General features: G+C 39.0%; 1 protein-coding gene across 1 annotated transcript in view; it reads right to left on the reverse strand.

Moving 5' to 3' along the window:
- The window catches only part of Atrn (attractin), a 110,954-nt gene that overhangs the window by 18,060 nt on the left and 69,165 nt on the right, over positions 1-23,729 (reverse strand). Inside the window, exons 16-24 of the mRNA XM_051183365.1 lie at positions 22,372-22,591; positions 21,020-21,205; positions 20,287-20,520; positions 18,590-18,727; positions 17,362-17,455; positions 16,615-16,667; positions 12,474-12,568; positions 8,710-8,788; positions 6,595-6,752 (exon numbers count right to left, since the gene is read on the reverse strand). Of these exons, the coding sequence (XP_051039322.1) occupies positions 6,595-6,752; positions 8,710-8,788; positions 12,474-12,568; positions 16,615-16,667; positions 17,362-17,455; positions 18,590-18,727; positions 20,287-20,520; positions 21,020-21,205; positions 22,372-22,591 (1,257 nt within the window). The remainder of the gene's footprint in view (positions 1-6,594; positions 6,753-8,709; positions 8,789-12,473; positions 12,569-16,614; positions 16,668-17,361; positions 17,456-18,589; positions 18,728-20,286; positions 20,521-21,019; positions 21,206-22,371; positions 22,592-23,729) is intronic.

Genomic DNA, 23,729 nt, shown 5'->3' on the forward strand with positions numbered 1-23,729 from the left:
AGCTCACTTACATGGAAATCATTTAGATATTTTACTACTGTCTGCATTTCAAATGTCTTTATTATTAGTAGTAGTACAGATGCTAAGTGTAGGTGTGTGTATATTTAGAAGCCATAGGAAAGCTCAAAGAAAACACTGAAAGTCCCCCTCATTGAGAACACGATACATTCATCCAAAAAACGCCAGCTCAGTCTCCACCCAGCACACAGCCATTGTCAGGAGTGTGTTAATAACCAAGCATGCCCAGTTTCCTTGATTACTTCTCCAACACCCTGAAAACACAGCCGTTATTTGTACCACAGAGAATGGCACACTTCGAAGAGAACTTACCTGTACTTTTCAAGGGAAGCTTGGCTAGCTCAATGCTGAGCGCACCATCGTTATTTTTTAAGCATCCTCGAATGCAGCTCACAAATGGATCTTTACCAAGTCACTGAATCAGCCCCGACAAGGAACACCAAAAAGTCAGGGGGAATTAACACCTCGTTCAATCTTCAACATAAAATGATTACTTTTTAAAGCAGTGTGGGCAAGAGTTCCCCCTAGAAAGTCAGCTCTAAACCATGCCAGTGACTTTCAGAGGGTGGAGCAAGAGAGCAGTAGAAGGAAAAGACTAGAACTCAGCCCTGGCAATACCAAGATGTGCTCTACACAAAGCCACATTCGAGGACTTGGGAAGACAGCAGTAGCAGAAGCCAAATGCTCACAAACCATCTGAAAACTATATTTCCCGGCTCTGAGCAACAGTTTGGCTCTCAACTTGTGCCCATGATGAGATCAGTATGAAAACAATCTAAACTCCAATCAGTAAGTCTAGCAGTTCACATAGCAATCTGACAGTAGGTGGAGAGATGGCCCAGACATTAAGAGCATGTACTGCTCTTGCAGAGGACTCACATTCTGTTTCCAGCACACACATCCTGTGACTCACAATTGCCTCTTCATTCCACCTCCAGAAGATCTGACACTTTGACCTCCTCCGGCACCCACACTCATGTGCACATGCCCACACACATACCCATAATTGAAAATAAAATAAAGCTTTAAAGACTCCGACAAATGAATTCGACACCCAACTGAAAAGGGTAGGGAGGGACAGGGAGGTAAAATGTGCTGTCTGGAGCCTGGGCCCAACCTCCCCGGGATCTTTTAGAAAGAATCTAAAGCCCTGCTGATTTCATTCTAAATAATCAGTGACAGAATTCCTATGTGCCCCATGTAACTCCTGATAGGCATACCCTGTGTAGGCATACCCTTCTTCTGCATGGGTGAGCAGGGTTACAAGTCAGACTCAGAAATTATAAGAGAAACTTGAACCTTTAATACATGCATTCATTTTATGTGTGTGCATATATAATATCACTTATAATACTATAACATTTTCAAATGTTTTATATAAATGGAGCCATGAAGTATACACACTTTTAAAATTTTTTTATAATCAACAAAATTTCCACAAAATTTACCAATTGCGTGATCAACTGCTCCTCCCCTTTCCTTCCCTTTCCCCCCTCTATGTGTCAGTCTGATTTAGTTTTTCTAGTGTTTTGAGACAGGGTCCTCTGTAGCTCAGGCTGGATGGCCTAATTTCCTGCATGCAAACACAATATTCTGCAGTTCATTTCTCTTCAGTTTCGATTACCCCACAGAGTAAAGGCACCACAGTTTATTTAGCACCCAACTGTTAAGGAATATCTCTGGGTTTTCTCTAGTTTGGGGCTACTACAAATAAAGCTGCTAACTATTGCTGTAAAATGCTATAAATATTTGTATATCAGGTATTTATATGACTTTCGTTTTCATTTCTCTCAGATAAATGGCCAGGAATACAACGGCTGGGTGGTAGAACCAGTACAGATTGTATCACAACTATTTTCCAGAGTTTCTGAATCATCTTACAAAGCCAGCAGTAACACTGGAGTACTGGGGTTTCTCCTCTTTCCCAGTGATTATTGGCTCTTAGCATCTTTTCCTGTAATTACTTGGTATATGCAAATTCTCTTTGGTGAAATGTCTCTGTATCATTTGACTATTTTCTAATTGGACTGCCTTTATCATTAAGTTTTGAGAGTTCTTATATTCTAGTAAATATTAGACATTTGGCTTGTAAATAATTTTTTTGTTTTTGCTTTGTTTTGTTTCTCTTGTTGTTTTTGAGATATCATTTCTCTGTGTAGCCATGGGAAATTTATTCTATAGATAGGCTGTCCTCAAACTCAAGAGATCTGACTGCATTTGCTTCCCAAATGCTGGGATTAAGGCTTGTGCCACTACCACCTGGCACCTGTAAATCATTTTATTCCAGTACGTAGCTTGCCTTTTTATCCTTTTTTTTTTTTTTTAAAGACAAAAAATATCCCTATATAGTGCTGGCCTTGCCTGGAACAGAATGGCCTTGAACTCAAAGAGATCTACCTATAAGACACACAGGCAAAACACTCAAACACATAGAATAAATAATCTAAAAAAAAGACAAAAGTGGTTCTGATACGGTCCAATTTATTAATTTTTTGGTTTATGATCTATGTTTTTGAAATCAAGCCTAAAAACCTTTTGTTTAGCCCTTGAAGATCAATTTTTCTTTTTTTTCTAGAAATTTTAGTTTTATTTCCTTTTAATTAACATATTTTGTGTATGGGTGTCTTGCCTGCATGTATATCTGTGTACCACATGTGTGCCTGGTGCCTGAGATCCTGGAACTGGAGTTACAGCTGATTGTGACCTGCGATGTGGGTGCTGGGAATCAAACTCAGATCTCTGCAAGAGCAGCCATTTCTAACGGCCCTAGTTTTATATTTTACATTAGATCTGTGATCCACGTTGAGGCAATGTATACCGAGTGAAGTGTGCTAGCACTATTTGTTGGAAAGGCCACACTTCTGTCACTGAATTGCCTTTGCACACTTGTTAAAAATCAGCTGACATCTTATATGCTTTCATTTCGGGCTTCTAAAGCTACACTCCTAGCCCACTGGGTACAGCACTTCCTCCCAGTGTATGCTTTTTCAAAACCGTTACATCTGTTCTATAATTTTTGTCTTCTCATATGAATTTGATAACATCCTTATCTGTATATATGTATGAACTTATTTTATACTGTGGTAAGATGCATATAAGAAAATATTTACCATTTTAACCTTTTTTGATTGCTGTGGGGTTGTCTTACTGTGTTTCCCACAGAGGTCTTGAACTCCTGAACTAAGAAATTCTTATGCCTCAGCCTCCCAAAGAAGTGGGGCTATAGGTTGAGTGTCACTGTGCTTGGTTCCCCTCTAGCCACTTAAAAAAATGTAAAAGCATTTCATTTTACACATATGAGTGTTTTGCTTGCATTGAGGTATGTATATCATGTGCAAAGATTAGAAAAAGGTCTTGGATCCCCTGGAACTGGAGTTACAGATGGTTCTGAGCTACAGGTGGACATCGGGAACTAAAAGCAGGCCCTCTGTAAGAGCAACAGAGCTTTCAATTGGTGAGCCATCTCTCTAGTTTCCATTTAAACCACCTTGAAAGCATGCAATTTAGCAACACTAATTACATTCACAATTGTACATAACAAAAATCTACCATCCCAAACCTTTTCCATCACCCCAAATAAAAATTTCCTAATAATCTGGAGGTAGTAACTTGACATTCTGCCCCCCCTTCATTGTTAATCTCTAATTTATTTCCTGACTCTGAATTTCTAAATATTTCACATAAGTGGGATGAAACAGTATGTGTCCTTTTGTGACTATTCTATTTCACCTACAGTGCTTCCGGGAGGCAATGCCCTCTTCCCACCATGTGTTGTGGCTACACTGAGCACCTGAGGTTAATTGCCCCTACAAACCTCCAGCCAGTTCTCCTGTCTCTGCCACTCACCTTGCACAGAGTGCTGGAATTAAAGATGCAGGTTCTGGGGACCCAACATTTTTACTCACATGCCAATGTCAGGGCATGTATCAGAGTCTTACTCATGTTTCAGCTTCACTCTGAGTTCCTTCATTTCTTTTAAAGACTACATCATGTAACACCATGTTATATACATGTTATATACATGTAACACCATTTTAAAGACTACATCATATTTTTACTATACATATAATACCATATTTATTTATCTGCTTATTGGTGCTTGGATTATTTGCACCTTTGTACTATTAGGAATGATGCAGTTGTGGACACTGGTTTACAAAAACAGTTTATACAAGAGCAGATGCTACAATAATTAGGTACAAAGAAAGTATGGACAAGTTCATATCAATACATTTAAAACAAGTAAATTACTATCTAGAAAAAAAAATAACAAATTGACTCATTTAGAAGAAAAAAAAATAGAAAATATCCAAAAAGGTTAATTCAGCAGATACAAAAAAAAATCTCTACAAATAAAATGCTAGAATCAAATGACTTAGCAAGTGTAGACAAGTCATCTACGTCTAACCTCTTCAAAAGATGAAAAAGAGCTGATGTAGACCCACAGACCTAAATTTAATCCCAGCAGAAGCAGGTAGATCTCTGTGAGTCGAGGAATGTGATATAGTACATTTCAGGCCAGCCAATGGAACACAACATAACAGGAAGAAAAAAAAAAATCCTCCTCAAATTGTAATTAGTTTGGGTCAGCTAAGGCATTTGCTACTAAACCTGCCTTTACTACAAGGCCCAAGTTGATCCCCTGTAATCTCATGGTGGAAGGAGAGAACTGAGTGCTTAAAGTTGTCCTCTGACCTACACCTACACACAACTACACACACCTAGACACACACACACACACACACCCCCTATTGAATTTATACCAGGAATACAATAGGTCTGGCTTGTGCAACAGGGAAACTAGTCCTCATATTGACTGAGGAGGTAAATGCAGGACGTTGGGATTAAGCTGTTAAGAATGAGTATGCACTGCACACAGGAAATTTGTGAATATCCAGATAGAGATATCAAGGCAGCAACAAAGAATACTGGTGTGACATTTCCCTGGTAGCCAGGTTGGAGACAGCACTGAGAAGCGCCAGCAGGGTTTAGTCATGCAGGAACCTCTGTGAAATGAAGCAAGAGGATGACCAAGGCTAAAACTGTAGGCTACTCCAGTGTCTAATGAAGTAAATTCCCCTAACAACTGACCAGAAAATACAGAAAGGAAAGGAGAAATACAAGATAATGATTCAAGTGAGTTGTATATGACAGGGTAGTTTCCAGGTATAGGGAAGAAAGAAGCTACACTGTGGGCTGATGTGTGAACAGCTAAGAATAAATAGAAAAAGGGAGTATGGCCTTTGCTTAGAATTCTGGCAAGGAAAGAGACTGGACATGAGCAAAGGGAGAGGCAACAAAGAAGATGAACAGGTCCAGGGACCATCGAGACAGGAAAAGGAGCAGTGGGAAAAACAACACAGCTCCTGTCTTCAGCCAAAGTAAAATGAAGACATGCCTGCAAGAACTAAGTTCCAAACCCACGCTAGTCAGTCAGTACTGACTTTCTTCTCAAGTTGATGAGGTGAAAATGCAAAAGATCCATCAAGCAGCTACTCTTCCTTGATAGCACATTCACACAAAATGAAGTAGGAAACAGGAAGTATTGAGGCAAGAACTCAGAGAACACTATTATAAAATGTCCAAATGGGCCATGGGTCTTAGATAGGAACACACTAGCTTCACAGCAGGTAATACTAATCCTGTGACTATCCTTGAGGAGACAAACAAAGAATCTACAAACTGGAGTGGTCCCATGATTTGCATAGGAGTCAAGAATCAAACCCATCTGTCCAACCATAAAATCTACATTTTTACACAGAATTGCATACTACCTATTACTGCTGTCTCATCTATCTACTCTAAACTGTAACTTTGGTATCTTTTCTTATGTCATTTTTTGTACTTGTTTTATTTATACTCAATTCCACATTAAAACTTTGTATTTCTAAATACATAGCAAACACTCAAGGAATAAACACATAATTACATGCCAATCAACTTGACTTTTTTTTTTTTTGAGAGTCTTGCTACGGTCTCAGACTCTGGGTGATCATCCTGCATGGATCTCCCAAGTCCTGACATTACAAAAGTAATACTTTGCATAGCTTCTAACTTGCTTTTAAAAGTGCTCTGACCCTTTCTTCACACATGATATGACACTCTGAGAATATTCTCTGTGTGTGCACATGTGTGAAGGTATACATATGTGCACATGCATAAAGAAGCATTGGGTATGTCTTCCTCAGTAACTCTCTAGCTTATTATTTGAGACAGGGTCTCTCAGTGAATCTAGAACTCGAAGACTCAGCTTGAATTGTCTGGCCAGCAAGCCACAGGGATCTTCCTGTCTCCTGCTTCTCAGTCCTGGGGTGACAGGCACACTGCATGCCTGCTTTTATATGAGTTGTGAGGATGCAAATCCAGGTTCCCAAGCTTGGGCAGCAAGCCCTGCATTCACTGAGCATCTTCCCAGCCCCTAGAACAATATCCACGTGCTACTCAGTCTATGCCAAGGACCCTCAAAGGTAAAACATCACTGTACCTTTCTTACCACCAATTCCAAATGAGTGAATTTAGTCTTCACTAAAGAGATTTCAACATCTTCATACGGTGATGTTAAAAAGCAGTTCTTACCTGAATTTTGATGGGCCAGGTGAAATTACTGACATAAACAAAGAAAGTAATGTTTGGATGGTTTCGAAAATCAAATTTTTCATTAGAGAAGCTATCTTTGTACTCCTTAATGTTGGTTTTTGAAACAACAGGCATTTCTTCTCCAGCCTGGGTTCCAGCTAGAAGGAAGCAAAGAATGAAAATAAAGATTCTTTTTTTGGAGGGGGTGGGACATAACAGTAGACAAGAGTCTTCCCTCATTAGTAATGAGGGTAATGGTTTACCGACCACTTACAATGTCAAAGGAATAACCTTATGAGCTCAGTCTCTATTCCATACAACACCCACCTACCCTAATTTATAGATTAGAACAATTGAAGTTCCAAGAAATCATTAAGTAACTTGCCTCAGGTTTGAAGCCCACAGGGAATGGAGCTTGTATTTGAACCTAAGCAAACTGACACATAAATTTGCATCCAAACCCTCCACACTGAAAACAGTACATGTGGACATGCAATTATCACCAGAGTCCTTCCTACAAAAGTCACTGGAGGGGACTAGAGAGATGGCTCAGCAGTTAAGAGCACCAATTAGCTCTTCCAGATTAGAATCCCAGCGTCCACACAGCAGCTCACAACCATCTGTAATTTCAGTTCTAGAGCAACCACACTGTCTTCTGAACTTCATGGGCAGTAGGCACACAAGTGATGTACAGACAAACATGCAGGCAAAACATTGATACATATAAAATAAACAGCCATTGGCCTTCACTCTGCACATTACACTTCAAGTCCTTTGTATTTCTTCTTCACACTGTGAAATGTGACAATGCTTCAGGCCCCTGTACCAGTGACATTTATTTACCTATCACTTCCTAAGCAGGAATGTCCTCCAGTCTTAACAGAGAAGAAGGTGCTCAAATGGCCACTCAGTCCTTTCTGTTACCAGCTGCATTTAGGACCCTACCTAGTATAATTCTGTTTCCAGATGGTCCTACCACATTTTATATACTCCACTGTCCAAAAACATGAGTATGTGCAGACTTGGAAGGAAGGAAGGAAGGAAGGAAGGAAGGAAGGAAGGAAGGCAGTTCTTTATGCCTGAGTTTAACTTCAAGCACTACAAGTACTTCCTTTATTTCATTTGTTCCTTTTAACACTCTACAAACATAGTGATGAATATGACCCAACACATTTGTAGATATCATGTTACAACATAAAAAGATTGGATACACTTGTACATAACAAGGCATTTTTACCATATCATTTCATATAGAAGGAAACTGTAACAGAAAATTTAGGTAACTTGGGACTAGAGAGACAGCTCAGCAGTTAAGAGTACTGGTTGCTCTTTCAGAGGACCTGGGTTTGAGTACCAGTACCAATGTGGTAGCTAGCTCACAACTGTCTGTAACTGCAGTTGGTGGTGGTGGGGCATCCAACGCCCTCTTCTGGCCTTCTCAAGCACTGCACATACAAGGTATACACAGGCAAACGCAAAGATATAATTAAATACATTTTTTAAAGAACATAAAAAACAATTTAAAAAGAAAAAAAAAGATTTGATAACTTGTTAACACCACAGTGTAGGTAAATTCAAACCTAGCTAGGTCTATCTACAGAGCTAACAAGTAATGGAGTGGTTATCTAACTTAACTGCTACACCAGGGCCATCAGAATTTTATTGACTCACCATAAGATAAACAAGAAAGGAAAAGCTGTGCTTTTAGGACTTAGTTTAAGTCCCAAAGTATGATTATATCTACATATTAAAAACCCTTATCATTTAAAGAGCTTTCATTTCTTAAAATTGTGGGTTACTTTAATTTTTCACTTGTGAAGCACAGACATAAGATATGATCACAGTGCAAGAAGGTGACAGAGAAAGGGCATAAGAGTTGGTAGCAAAGCAGGGTGACACCTAACAAACCCAACCCTACAATGCTGGAGGCAAGGACAGTGGCCACTCATTCTGAGCAATCCTCAGGTTATAGAGGAGTTTTACATGTTCCTTAGAGGCGTCACGGCTACTAAGTGGCAAAGGTAGACTCTGAGCTCATTCATCTAGCTCCAGAGGCCCTATCCCCAATTCTTACACTACATTTCTAATCCGTCATTCCTATAGGTGTGTCTTTACCTGAGAAGCTGGTAGCCCAGGTGATGTTGAGGTTGAAGTTTTTTGAGGCATTGATAAACATGTCCAAATCCCTGTTTTGCTGATGAGAAATGCACACAATTAGAAAATTGTTAACACTTTTCAGATTTTAAGACACAGCAACAAGGAGGTCTTTTTCAAGCATCCGAATTACAGACTATTTTACATCTCAAGAGTAGCTCATGCTTATATAAAGAGGTGACATTTCTTGCCAATTTTCCACAAAACAAGTAATAAGCTGAATATAAAATTTCATTTGCCTCCCATAGAAGTGTGAAATCCAGTACTTTATCAGATGTCAGTCCCATGAGAAAGGACCTGCACATTCTGCCTTCTGTAAGAGGAGTATATCTTCAGCATTTCTGAGCATCTGTTCCCAAATGATCAAGGTTCCCACTTAACAGGAAGACATCTCATTTAGCGTTTCAATTTTTATTTACTAATAACTGAAATTCATATGATTAATCCATATATAAAATATCTCTCAAATAGGAACTGGTTTCTAAAAATCTTACATAAGTCAAATGTACTAAATTTAAAACATGATTTATATTCATTCTTGATTTAAAAAATATTTCTCTCACTAAAATTATTATTTAAAAAAATGTCAAGAGGGCCCAGGTCCTGCCCCAAATGACATGTCAGACTTTGATGATCCCTCAAGGGAGGCTTCATCCTCCCGGGAGTGGAAGGGGGGTGGGGTGAGGGGTTGGTGGGAGGCATGGAAGGACGGGGGGGGGGGGGAGACTGGGATTTGTATGTAAAATAAGATTGTTTTTAATTTAAATAAAAATTTATTTAAAAAAGAAAAATATGTCTGAGTATAGTTCATTGGCTTTGAAAGTCTTGTTTCCCATTTATAGCAGTTCAAGTTCTTGGTTTCAGTAACTAAAGTTTTATCTTTGAGAAATCTGTGGAGTTGGACAGAAGTCACAGCTGTGCTCAGTAAATTCTAATGATGCTTTTAGTTTCCAATGAAGTTTCACTAGCTAATCTTTCTTGGGGCCTGTGGTAGTTTGAGAGTGGCCTCCATAGACTCATATACTTGAATGTTTGGTCCCCAGTTGGTAGAACTGGCTGGGAAGGGGTAGAAGTGTGGCCATGTTGGAGGTGAGTCACTGAGGTCAGCTTTGGGGGTTTGAGAAGCCTATGCCATTCTCAGTTAGCTCTTTCTCTCTCTATTTCTACTTGAGGATAAGATGTAAGCTCTCACCTACTGCTCCAGCACCATGCCTACCTACCTGTCCACTGCAATAATCCCTGCTATAATACTCATGGAATCTAACCCACTGTAACCATGAGCCCCAAATTAAATGCTTTCTTTTAAAAGTTGCCTTAGACATGGTGTTTTGTCATGGCAACAGAAAAGCAATTAAGACAAGGCCAAATAATTGTTTTGCAAACCAATCAGATGGGGGGAAAAGTTATTTTACATATACTGGTGTTTTTTGTTTGTTTGTTTGTTTGTTTTTTGTTTGTTTGTTTGTTTTGCCTGCATGTATATCTGTGTCTCATGTGCAAGCCTGGTGCTGGACAAAGTCAGAAAATGGCATCAGATGCCCTAGAAATAGAGATACAGATAGTTAGTTGTAAGCTGTCATGAGGGTGTTGAGAATGGGACCTGGTTCTCTGGAAGAGCAGCCAATACTTTTAACCACTGAGCCATTTCTTCAGGATTTAATTCTGTTTTCTTATATTTTACAAATTAATCCACCATGTTTGAAATGCTCATTTTAAAAAGGTATTTAAAACAGGTTAGAAAATTATGATTTTTCTTTAAAAAAAAAGTGTTGTTTGATAGTTATTCCAGAACACCACAATGGAAACTTTGCAAAAGCAATTTTCAAAATTGTGAATTTCCAAATAAGGGACTTCTCTCATACAGCAGGAATGCATTCAAGAAACCCTGGTCTTCTTTTGCAAGGGCATGTGTGTGCTTATTTATTTATATTAACAAGTATCTGGCAACAGCACAAGCTACCATGACAAGAATTAAAATCTTTGTCATTTTGCAAAAGACATATTTGAATAAATCTAGTAAGAAATCTGTTATAAAACACAACAAAATAGGGAAATGAAGAAAAGTCCAAAGACTCTCATGGTCACCTTGTTAACAAGTATTACAAAAATTCCACAATATTTATTTATTTTGACAGAGTGTAGCTGTCAAAACAAATATGGCTCAGGCTGGTCTCCACTCACTATGTAGCTGAAGCTGGCCTTGAGCTGCTGATGTTCCTGCTTCTATCTCTCAAGGACTAGGGCTATAGGTATATAGTTACCATGACTGGGTATTTGTTTATTTTAAAAATAAAGTGAACACTACCAATTATACCCTGAAAGACTGAGCTTTTCATATGCCCTATGACTAAGGCAGTAATAAATTTCGCTTGTGGTACTTTGCTATAAGCTCATGCCAAGAATCCAGTCAAGATGTTAAGGAGATGGTGTGAGCATGGGGATCTGAAGTATCCATGTAAAAAGCTAAGTGTGGTGGTATACATTTGTAATCGTAGTGCTAAGGAGAAGACAGGAAGATTACAGGGGTCTACTTAGCTATGTTTCAAAACAGTAAGGTGGAAAGCAACAGAGAGATACCTGATGTTGACCTCTGGCCTCCACTAACATAGGCACACACGTATATGCACACATATACCTCTCTCACACACTATCCACACAGCCATTCAAGTGATGTACCTAGGTACCACAAAGATGGATCAATGGTTAAGACCATTTACTGCTCTAATAGAGAACTAAGTTTCAATTGCCAGCACCCATTTGGCTGCTCACAACCATCTATAACTTCAGTTTCAGGAGATCCAATGCCCTCTTCTTACCTCTTACCCAGTAAACATATATGCAGGCAAAACACCCATAAATATAAAACAAAATAATTTTAAAAATTAAGTGCACGTGCAAAATTTTTCCAATTTAAGATCGCTTACATTTACTCAAAGAGCTGTTCACCCTTGAGGACTAGAGAAATGGCCTAACAGTTAAGAGTACTTAGTACTCTAGCAGAGGAACCTGGGTTGGTTCCCAGCACTCATAGGATTGCTCACAATGGTCTGTAACTCCAGTTAGGGGATTAAACCTACTTCTGGCCTCCACAGGCACTGTACACACATGATGTATAGATACACAAATAGGCAAAACAGTCATACACATTAAGTAAAATTAAATCTTAAAAAAATGTTCACTCAATAATTTGTCTTCTAAATACACCATCATGAACATTACTCTACTACTACTCTAAAAACATTCAGTGATGCTTGTCTTCTGAGTAGAAAGAAGACAAAATGTAGACTATAAATATTACTTTGTTCCCTGAGGAACTACTGCCAGTTAAAGGCTGCCTGAGAAGAGAAAATCATTTTCTTCAGTGCTGTAGTCACTGGTAAGGTGTCCATGCTCCAGTAATCATCAGGAAACCTGTTAAATTTAGTGAGACACACACACGCACACGCACGCACGCACGCACACGGACACATCCACTGGGAAGGTGACTTGTGGAGAAGAGGGACTAAATATGAGGGAGATAAAATAGGATACAGATGATGAGTATTATCAAAACACTTTATATGTAAGTATAAAAATGTTGAGTAAATGAGAAAATTATAAAAAAAGATTACCATGTATAGCCTGATACTGCTCTCCTACTACGCAGTACTTCTGTCCAGGATGGCCAAGAAAAGAACCCATAAAAAATTCAACACAAAATAAGACAACTTGAAAGAAATGCTTACTTCGTCAGGAGTAGCCACAAAATTGATGGCTGTATAATAGCGATCGTCTTCCTGGGACAGGCTAAAAGTGAACTGATAGTCAATGAGAAGGGTATCTATGGAAAGAAAGAATACATACTTAAAAATGATACAGGCAAATCATACACACCACACACATACCATAAGGATTAAAAAACGCATATAAAATAAAACAGGCCTCTGGAGGCACAGTTTGTTTTATTCACAAATTCAACAGCTATGAAAGGCTACTAATTATTCCCAGGATTTTTGAGACTGGGTCTCATGTTGCTTAGGCTGGCCTTGAGTTCCTAATCTTCCTGCCTAGTCTTATCAAGTGTGAGAATTATAGGTATGTACAGCTTACACAGGTTTTCCAAAAGAAACCAGAATTACCCCACAAACCCTGATGGAGGCTTTGGCTCTAATCAATTCATCTACAAATATTAACTAAGTATCTATATATGCTATGCTTTACTTACAATACAAAGGTATAAACTAATGATATAACAGAAATCAGAACTTCATGGAAAAGGGGTTGATTCAAAGTCTTAGACAAAAAATATAACCTTATTATTTTAATATAGAAAGTTGAGAAAACAGTTGTATACCAATGTGATACAGCTTTACTATGCTTACTGCCACAAATTTATACAACTTTAAAGCCTGTTGCAGCCTGGTCTACAGAGCTAGTTGCAGGACAGTTAGGGCTGTTACACAGAGAAATCCTGTCTCAAAAAAGCCTCTCTCTCTCTCCCTCTCTCTCTCTCTCTCTCTCTCTCTCTCTCTCTCTCTCTCTCTCTCTCTCTCTCCCCCACCAAGCATTAGTGAAATACAAAAATCAAAGTTACAATAAGCTACTTTTTCACATCCATTAATGGTTACTACTGAAAATATAGAAACAAAAAAAAAAATGCCCCCAAAATGAGTGAAAATTAAAAATTAGTGCCAATAAGGATGTAGAAAAAATAGAAATGTTTGTGCATTGCTTTTGGAAATGCAATGAACTGTATGAACTGTAAGGTGTTATAGAAAACAATAACAGCAGTCCCTCAAAAACAAAATCACACTCAGAATTAGCACATAGTACAATTGTACTCCTGGGGTGTATTCACTCATGTTTACATTACTGACAATACCAAAAGGTAGAAGCAACATGAGTGTCCACTGACAGAAGAAAGGACAAGCAAAACATGAAAGGCACAATATAGTATCAGCTCAGCTGTAAAAACAAGTCTTTTGCTTTTCTTTGTATCTTTTTTTTGTGCTGGGGACTGAATCCAGGAGCCTTGTGCATGCTAGGGTGGGCTCTACTGCTCCGCTACTGTCTGGCCCCAAAGAAAGACAATTCTGCAGTGTGTTACATGAGGGATGCGTGTCAAAGGCACACACCTAATATTAAGCAGACACAAAAGACAAACAATAAGTATGGTTCCATTCAGATGCCACACCCAGGATATTCACAGAAACAAAAAACAGAATGAATGACATTAGGAACTGGAAAGCATGGGGAAAGTTACTGGTAAGTTCAACTTATAGATTTCATATCATATTTATTAATATTATTATTACTACTACTACAAAGCCCAATGTTGGCTTTGAACTTACTATGTAGCCAAGAATGACCTTGAACTTGTGGTCTTTGTGCCTCTCACACAGTTCTGGGTTTGGGTGCAACCATGTCCAGTTTACGTGGTGCTTCAGGATGAACCTAGAGCCAACTGAGCGATAGCTCCAGTTGATAAATCCACTTCTAATTTTTTAAATATCACACCAAATGGTTTTTCAAAGTGACTATACTATGATCAATTTGTCTTCTGTTTCCAGATTTTAATCTTTAAGAAGTGACCAGTTTCTCCAGTCATTATGATACTAAGGATACTATCAATAGCTATGTGAACTGGCTATTAAAACACTCTATCCTGTTTTAGTCTGGTGAGTTGGTTTTATTTTTATTTTTTTCAATATGGTTAACAAAAGAAGGTTTATTACAACAGATTGAATGCAAAAAGAGATTATATTTGTCCTCTATTAAACCACAGATTAGTTTGATGTGTGTACACATGTGTGCTGGCCAAAGATACCCTGGGGTGTCATTCGTCAGGTGCCATCCACCTTGGTGTATGAGACAGTGAGCCCCACCTCTCTAGTGCTGAATTCAAAGCATTCACCACCACACTTGGCTTTGTTGTATGGTTCTGGGTGTCACACTCAGGTTCTCATGCTTGCACAGCAAGAACTTTACCAACCCAGCTATGTCCACAACCTAGTATTAGCTTTGATTATAGTCATTTCAGGCCTGTATCTCACTGTGTGGTTTTAAGTACATAATCTACCTATGGCAATATAGAAATGAGTATTTTTTAAAGTATTTGTTGATATTTGTTAATCTTCATTCACATTTTCTTTAGTCAATCTTTGCCTTTTTTTTTTTAAAGATTTATTTATTTATTATGTATACAGTATTCTGCCTGCATGTATGTCTGCACATCAGAATAGGGCACCAGATCTCATTATAGATGGTTGTGAGCCACCATGTGGTTGCTGGGAATTGAACTCAAGACCTCTGGAAGGGCAGCCAGCACTCTTAACCTCTGAGCCATCTCTCCAGCCCCTCTTTGCCTGTTTTTTAAATTTTTTTTTTCAGTGCTACTATATTTTTCTTCTTTCCTTTCTTTCTTTCTTTCTTTTTTTCTTTTTTTGCTTTTAACTATAACTGTTTTCTTATTCAGTTCTAAAATTTTTCTCTATATCTTAGCCATAAGACTTTTACCAAGTGTAGAAATTGTAGGGAAAGGTATGGTGGTGTACTACTTTAATCCCAATACTCAGGAGGCAAAGGCAGGCAGATTTTTGTGAGTTCAAGGTCAGCCATTCTACAAGTCGAGTTCTAGACTAGCTAAGGCTACATATTAAAGTCTTTATCTTAAAATTTAAAAAGAGAGGCTGAGGGCAGCAGAGACAGTCAAATGGTTAAGAGGACTGGCTGCTCTTCTAAAGAACTCAAGATTCTATTACCAGCACCCATATGGCAGCTCACAACTGTTGGTAACTCCAGATCCAGGGAATCTGACCTTCTCTTCTGGCCTCCAAGGGCAACAGGCATACACATGTTACACAGACATACATGTTGCAATAACATACAAACTGTATTATTTGAGAAAGGTTTCATATTACATAGCCCAGGCCGGCCTCAAACTCATGATCCTCCGGTCCCAGTATCTCAATGCTGGGATTATAAGCATGTGCCCCTACACCCACCTTGTTTTTAATTTAAAAAAAAATTAAAATTAAAATTAATGCTTTGCTTTGTGGTGCTGGGGGGGGTGAACAGGACCTTACTAGGTAAGCAGTCTACTACTGAGCTACATTTGCAGGCCCAATTTTTTAGATGTAATTTTTAAAGTTTAAAAAAGTACACATTAACATTTTCTTTGATGAATCAGTTTTAGAATCATAGCTAAATTCCCATAGGACGAGTGGTCCCAGCTACTTGGGAAGCCAACTTAAGACCTGCCCAAAAGCTACAAAAAAAAAAAAAAAAAAAAAAAACACTTTTCCTACCTAAAGTCAAGAACCCCCATATACACACAAGCTTTATTCCACAGTTTGTATTCACCATTATACTACATATGTCAAACATGAACTCCTTTTTCTCTTGCTCTGTACTCTGAAGCCAACTATGTAGATTCCCATATATACAGAAAAATATATTTAACATAAACCTGGTTACCTTACCAGATTTACTTCTCATTCCAAGGTAATTTTTTGGTGTTTTGTTTTATTTAATTGTTCCTAAAGACTTGGTGGACACATTCAGCTCCAGAGAGAACAGTGAAACTTCACCTGTAGTTTAGAGACTCTTTTATCATTCTCTGTCTTAAAATGTGACATGATAGACTACATCAGGCAATGGCAAATGAGGTAAGCTTTAAGAGAACTAAGGAAAGCATATCCCTGCTAACTGCTGTGGACAGACTAACAGAAACTATGACCACAATTAAAATAGTGTTCACCAAGTCAGGCACATGCTTATGAGTATTTGCTATATCTTCCAACATTTCATTCTCAAACCATGTTAAAGAAAGCAATGTAGTTCTGTTCAACCGCTCTGTTTCTAGAAACAAGAATTTTAAAAACTTACAGTAGCATGTTCCTTTGAGAGGGTTTCCTTGGTATCGATTTTCTACCTCACATCTAAGGAAAAAAGGAAATTATTTTCTGTTGATATTTAAAGTACAGAATCTACACTCATTTTTAAACCAAGCAGATCCTTCTCCATAAACTATACCATTATTTAGGTCAAATGGACTAGCCCACTTGCATTAGTTTTCCTGCTGACTACTCAGCAGTTTATACCAGCAACAGTCTAAAAGCAATGGATAAACAATCACTTGCTCAAGGAAGTAGGGTAAGTCCAAGTGTAATAAAGCTAGAGCCTACTTATAAGGAAACCTCATTTTCATTTTTGTGTAGATTGTGCATTCTTCTAAAAGTGCAGTTAAAGGTTTCTCAAACATTTGTTTCTCATTTCTATCCTGGTCTTCATAAGTAAACTAATTGCATTAACTAATTTATTTGTTTATTTATTTTTCTGCATCTCATTACATAGCCCTAGCAGGCCTGGAACTCAATATAGAGACTCTAACTCTCTGAAACCATAAGCGAAATTAAATGCCTTCTTTTATAAGTTACCTTGGTTATGGTGTTTTATCAGAGCAATAGAAAGTAACTAAGGTAACCTGTCTAAAGCAAAAAAGGCAAACTTCCAAACTAATCTACTCAAGGACCCTGGGAATTCAGGGAAACAACAGGCAGCCAGGTGACCTCAGGCTCCAGGCAGCCTCACAGCCCTGGCCCTCACTGGTGCTACAAAGAGTGTGGTACTCACAGCTGGCACTCATCCCCCTTGACACCCTTGGTCGTGCAGAAGCACTTGCCGGTGTTGGTGTTGCACAGTGATGCGTGCCCATTGCACCTGCATGCTGGGGGAAGGAATGGAACACAGGTCATAACTGGTTTGACAGTTCATTACCACAGATGTTAATTAAAACAAGCAATTTTGCTTGAAATGGGTTTGTAGGAAAGACAGACTAATGCAAGAGAAATCACTGAATAAGACTCATTATTTTCCAGCTAATGGCAGGACAGCCTCCAAAGCAATACAGAGAAACCCTGTCTTGAAAGACCAAAAAACATCAAAAACCAAAAAACAAACAAACAAAAAAAGACAGTAACTTATATTCTAACAATAAAGTAGCCTATGGCTTTCAGACTTCAGACTTGAATGGGAAAATGTGGGACTACTCAAATATTAAAACTGAGAAGTACTAGGGAGAGCGTGTGAAGCTGGGCATTTGGGAGGTGGAAGCAGGAGGGTAAGGAGTTGAAGCTCATCTTCAACCACCCCAGATCCTGTCTAAAACCAAACAAAACAAAACCCAGGCCATTGCAAAGACTTTATCTGGGGTCCTCGGGAGGTCAGCTGTCCTCCCCCCACAGACTGGCACAGCCAGGTGATGCACAGTCTCTGCCAGAAATGCAGTTCAGAAGGGGGCTCCTGAGAACTACAGGTTCTCAAATGTACCAGCACTCCTATGTCTCTGTGTGAGGCTTCCAGAAGAAGACTTCTTTGGATGCCTCTGTGGTACCTTGTTGTGGAAGAAGAGAAACTGAAGAAACTGCCTTCATTCTGACTCAGTGCCCAGAACTTCTCATTCCTAGCTTTTCCCTTCAACCCCCCCATGCTGCTGACCTGACTCCCCAATGGTGAGATGACCACCCACCCCAGTGCTGCCCTGCTTCATCTGAGCTCATGTGCTTGCACAGGAGGAAAGATGGAACAGAGGAAGTGGGTAGCTTCTCCCATGTTAGCCCTTCTTTTTACATAAGGGCTTAACTCCTTCACTGCTGGCTTGTTGCTTTAACCAGCTACTCCCAAGCCTACAAGTTCAACCCTTTTTCTCTTCCAGACCAGTTGAACTCTTTACAATGTTACCTAATAAGAAAGGCAGTATCCCAAACCAAGAGGCCTTTCCCCTTTAAGATATTTAAGTCAAATGCAAGTACTGTACAGTTCCACCTGACTTGTGACAACAAAGTTGACTAGTCTCACTTACGTTGACATTTGCCTCCATTAGTCGGATCACCATAGAAGCCAGAAATGCAGGTCTCACAGTGCTTGCCAGTGGTCAGGTTCTCACACTTCTCACAGATACTCTGGTTAACACATTTGCTATGTCCATTGCACTGGCAAGCTGAAAGGCAAGGAATTTTTAGGGTTCTGACTCTCCCACAGGCAGACTGGGTGAGTAAATTCCACAGATTTATTTGCATATACTCTAAATGTTAATCATCAAAGTTAGTTCCAACTACAACGAAGGAAGGGGCAGGCAGCATCCCAACCCTGTGGTTCTATCTTGCTTAAGCCCAGAGACTTCAGGTCAGCCTGGGTAACACATTTAGATTCCCATCTAACAATTTTTTTTTTTCAGTAAATAGAAATAAACAAAGGAAAAAAGCTGAGTGTGGAATTCAAGACCATCCTTGGCTACATAGCAAGTTTGGGGCCAGTCTAAAAAATATAAACAAAACAAAACCAGGTTCACTAAAAACTAGATTGAGAAAATAAAAATCAAAAGCAAAATAGTACTAAAAACAAAACATATTATTAAAGCAAAGTGAAAGTCTACAGCACTGCATGCACATCGTGCATAGGTATTAAGTTCCAACAAATACTTACACACATTTTTAAAAAACAAAACAAAACAAAAAACACTGAGGAAGAGGTCATGGACAACGCTCCTACTTAATATACCAAAGACAATACAATATCTAGGAATAAACCTAACCAAGAAGGTGAAGGATTCCTACAATGAAAACTCAAAACCTCTAAGACAGGGATCAAGAGAGGCACTAAAACATGGAGTCACCTTGTGATCATGGATCATTAGGATTAATATTGTGAAAATGACCATCCTACTAAAAGCAAGTTACAGATTCAATGCAATCCTAATCAAAATACCAACAACATTTTTCACAGAAATAGAAAAAAAGTCCTAAAATTCATATGGAACCAGAAAAGACTCTAGATAGCAAAAGCAATGCTGAGCAAAAGGAATAAAACTGCAGGGATTGCCACCACAGATTTCAAGGTATATCACTGAGCTATTGCAATAAAATCAATTTGGTATGGACACAAAACAGACATGCAGACCAATAGAATAAAACAGAAGAACCAAAAAAATGTTTCACAAGAGCAAAAACATGCACTGTAGCAAAAACAACATCATTAACAAATGAAGCTGGGAAAACTGGATGTCCACATGCAGAAGAATGAAAACCGATCTGTATCTACCACCTTTTACAAAAACTAACTCCAAATAGATCAAAGACATAAGCCAAAACACTAAAACTTCCAGAAGAAAACATAAGCAGGACCCTACACGATATATGTTTATAAAAGGACTTTCTAATGAGGACTCCATTTGCCCAGGAATTGAGGCCAACAACCGATAAATGGGATTTCACAAAGCTAAAAAGCTTCTGTGCAGCTAAGGGGAAAAAAAAAAAAAAAAAAAAAAAAAAAAAATCAAGTTAAGAAGAAGCCCACAGAACGGGGAGAATCTTTGCAAGTTATACATCTGTCAGGGGATTAATATCCAAACCACAGAAAGAACTCAAAAATCAGAGTCAAGGAAACAAATGACCCAATTAAAAAACGGGCTAGAGATCTGTGCTGGCTAGTTTTATGTCAAGGTTTATTCTTTATAAACAGGTAGTGAGAGAACTGAACTAGGAAACACGGGCATCTTACCTGGACAGTGAATGAAAGACCAGTTGTATCGGCTGTCCTCTAAACACATGCTAGAGTTCAGAAGAGGCTGTGGATATACATTTCCTGTAGAAGCCTGTGAAGGCATCCTTATGGGTCCTTTATAGCTGCCCTCAATACATTTCCCTTTCCCAGTATTGCTAGGATCAGTACACCAGCCACAGCCTGGCTGCTCCAAGCAATGGCTGCAGGTACAGTAGCCAGAACAATTTTCAGCTATTAAAGAAAAAAAAAAAAAAGAACTTGTAATTCACTATCACAAGTAGATTTTAATTTACTGTTGTTACTTTTTCTATGACAGGTGATTTACTTCCTTGAATTAATACTAATACCTTATAGTGACTACTGAAATGAAATAATTTAGAGTCCAACATTTTACACAACATACAGCAGAGACTTTTCCCATCTTTTCAAGATAAGAATGTTAGAAGCAGAAGGGACCGTGAGGTTCTCTACTGGAAAGTACCTTACAAATAAGCAGATTAAGATGTGGAGACATTATAGACATTGAACTATAATATGACCCCAAAGAAGAAAAGTCATTCTGTACCCCCTGACTTATCCTAGATTTATCTGATTTACTGCATGGATCACTGTGCCTAATTCTATATACACATTTTAATCTGGAAGGACCAGTTGAACCATCTTCTGAACAGATTGAGCAGAAGGTCGTGTCCAACTTGCCTATAAATGTTCAAAGGCTCTTTTCACTTACGCGGGCAGCTGCTCATTGTATACCACTCCATACACTGGCCAAAAGGGAAGGAGGCCACATAGGCATTGGAGTCTACACACTGCTTCATGTTGCTGCACCACATGCACTCAGAGCTGCTGCTAGTGCATTCGCTACACGCTGTCCGCAGGGCACACGGTGTCCGGCACTGCTTGGCACTGTGGTTTGCTGGGAATTAAGCCCAAATGGGACATTGGTCAGCTAAGGTCAAAGACTTTTCAATATGCATTATGAAATCAGTTCAGCACTACACTACATGGAGGAAAGCCCAGGAAACTTGGGAGGCATAGGCTCTGCTTATTCAAGTGTACTTAAGCATTTAGAGGAAAATGGACTTTCTTTTCAAAAAGCACTGAAGACAAAGGTGGGAAAACAAAAGAATTATAGAACACAGGTGACATGATAAACCTCAGGGATCTCAGCTGAGTTTGTTAAAGTCTACATTTACAACTGTGAGGGATGACAAGGACGAAAATCTTTCCTGTAAAAAATTTAGAAATTCAGGGGACTGGAGAGATGGCTCAATGGTTAAGAGCATGTATTGTTTTCCCAGAAGACCCAATTCAACTCCTAGCACTCATGTCAAGCTCACAACCAACTGTAACTCCAGCTCCAAGAGATCTGACTCCCCCCCACACACCCCATATGATTAAAAGATAAACAAGCATTTTAACATATTTTAGAAACCCTCTCCTAAGGCTGTCCCATGCTGTGAATCTCTTCTACACCTTAGTACTACCCAGACAAATACAGTATCTTCCTGAAACTGGGCCTGCTGGGAATGGAGTCCAGCGTCCCCAAATAACCCACACTTGTCCCTCCTGCTTCTGAGTTATCAGTTGTGTGTGGCTGCCCTGGGCCTGCCTTCATGGAGCCCAACCACAGCCTCAGCACAGGACTGCCCACAGCCTAGGGCTGGCTCTGTCTGTGTCTTTTGCCATGTCCCTCCCCACAGCAGCTTTCTGAATGCTGTCTTGACTTGCTGCTTTTCTAAAGGTTTCTGTGCTGTCCTTTCTTCCATAGCCTTTCTCTGTCAACACCAAGAAAATAACCTTTCAGAACATTTCTCAACACTTTGTGGTCAATAAAACAGCCTAGCTCGATTAAATTAGTTTACTTCAGTAATTTTATTTTTGGTTTTGAGTATGACGCAAACCAACAAATACTATTTCCTTCTGCACTGGGATTTGGGTTCTGTCTGAAATAAATATGCCTGAATCGGTGTTTTCCAGCTGCTGTCATAAGTATTTTATGCATCTTAGTATTCAACCAATTATGCCTCCAATGCTTTCCTAGCAAACCTCTTGGAGCACTGTATTCACCCATGTCCTTACCAGGCCTTTCACAAACACTGCCATTGAGTGGGTTGATGCAGGTTGCAGCCTTCAATCCCCGAGTACTAGGCTCTGACAAGATCCCACAGAAGCCAGCATCACTGGGCTCAGATGGCATCCACTGCAGCAAACTATTTGTAAATGGAGACATATCCTCCCAGCACCAGTAAGACACATTGATCTTCCGAAGACCAACCCACGGAGTCAGAGTAAGCTTGGACTGTAGGCAAAAGAAAATACCCATGTCTTTTCCAAAACAGGCTTTGACATAAAAAAAAAACACTAGTTTGGGCATACCCCACATATGTGCAGAAAACCCCTATTTCCCAAACTCAGGCAAAGTAGACTGAAATAAGTGATCATTTCAACATGGTCATTTTGCAAAGCATAAAAGTGGCTCAAAGAAGATAACACAGCAAGAATTCCAGAGATCAGTAGCAAAGCAATAATCAAGTTTCAAATGACTTACGTTCTATGAGAAGTACTATTAAAAAAATCCACAAATATGATTCATAAATGGCTCATAAATGAAGTCACTTTACTAATACTTATAAAATATTGGTTGTATGCCTAACATTACCTGAGCCTATATGGCCTATATGGCCAGTTCATATGATTTAAAATGTGTACCTTTGGCCACAAGGCACAGTCTGACACACTATTTTCCAGTTTTCCTGCTGCATAACTGCCAAAACTCAGGCTCATGTTCAAAGTGACAGATTTCCTTCTTTTAAAGGTGAGTTCACATTCTACTGTGTATATGTGTATGTATTACATTTAATCTACTCATCAGTGTGTATGTCAAGTTTTATCTACTCATCTGTGTGTGTCACATTTTACCTACTTATCTGAGTACATATCACATTGTATCTACTTATCTATGTATGTGTCACCTTTTACCTATTTATCTGAGTATGTATCATACTGCATCTACTTATCTATGTATATCTCACATCTTATCTATTTATCTAACTCCACATTACATTTTATTTTTTAAAAAAGTCATGAACCTGTACAACAGTTTCTGACTCCTCTGCTTTTGTTGCAAGAAGTGAGACTCAGTGTCTCCACTGCATGCACTCTACCACTGAGCTCCATCTTGGACAGCTCTGAAATTTCTTTCTCATTCAAACTTTGTTTTTTTGTTTGTTTGGTTGGTTGGTTGGTTGGTTGGTTTGGTTTTGTTTTTTGTTTTTTATGTTTTTTGTTTTTGTTTTTGAGACAAGGTATTCCTACATAGCCCTGAATGTCCTAGCATTCCCTATATAGACCAGGGTGGTCTTGAACTCACAGAAATCTGCTTGTCTCTGTCTCCTGAGTGCTGGGATTAAAGGCATGATGCACAGTGCTTGGTTCCC

This window comes from Phodopus roborovskii, unplaced genomic scaffold (assembly GCF_943737965.1).
Source record: "Phodopus roborovskii unplaced genomic scaffold, PHOROB, whole genome shotgun sequence".
NCBI classification, from domain to species: Eukaryota; Metazoa; Chordata; class Mammalia; order Rodentia; family Cricetidae; genus Phodopus; species Phodopus roborovskii.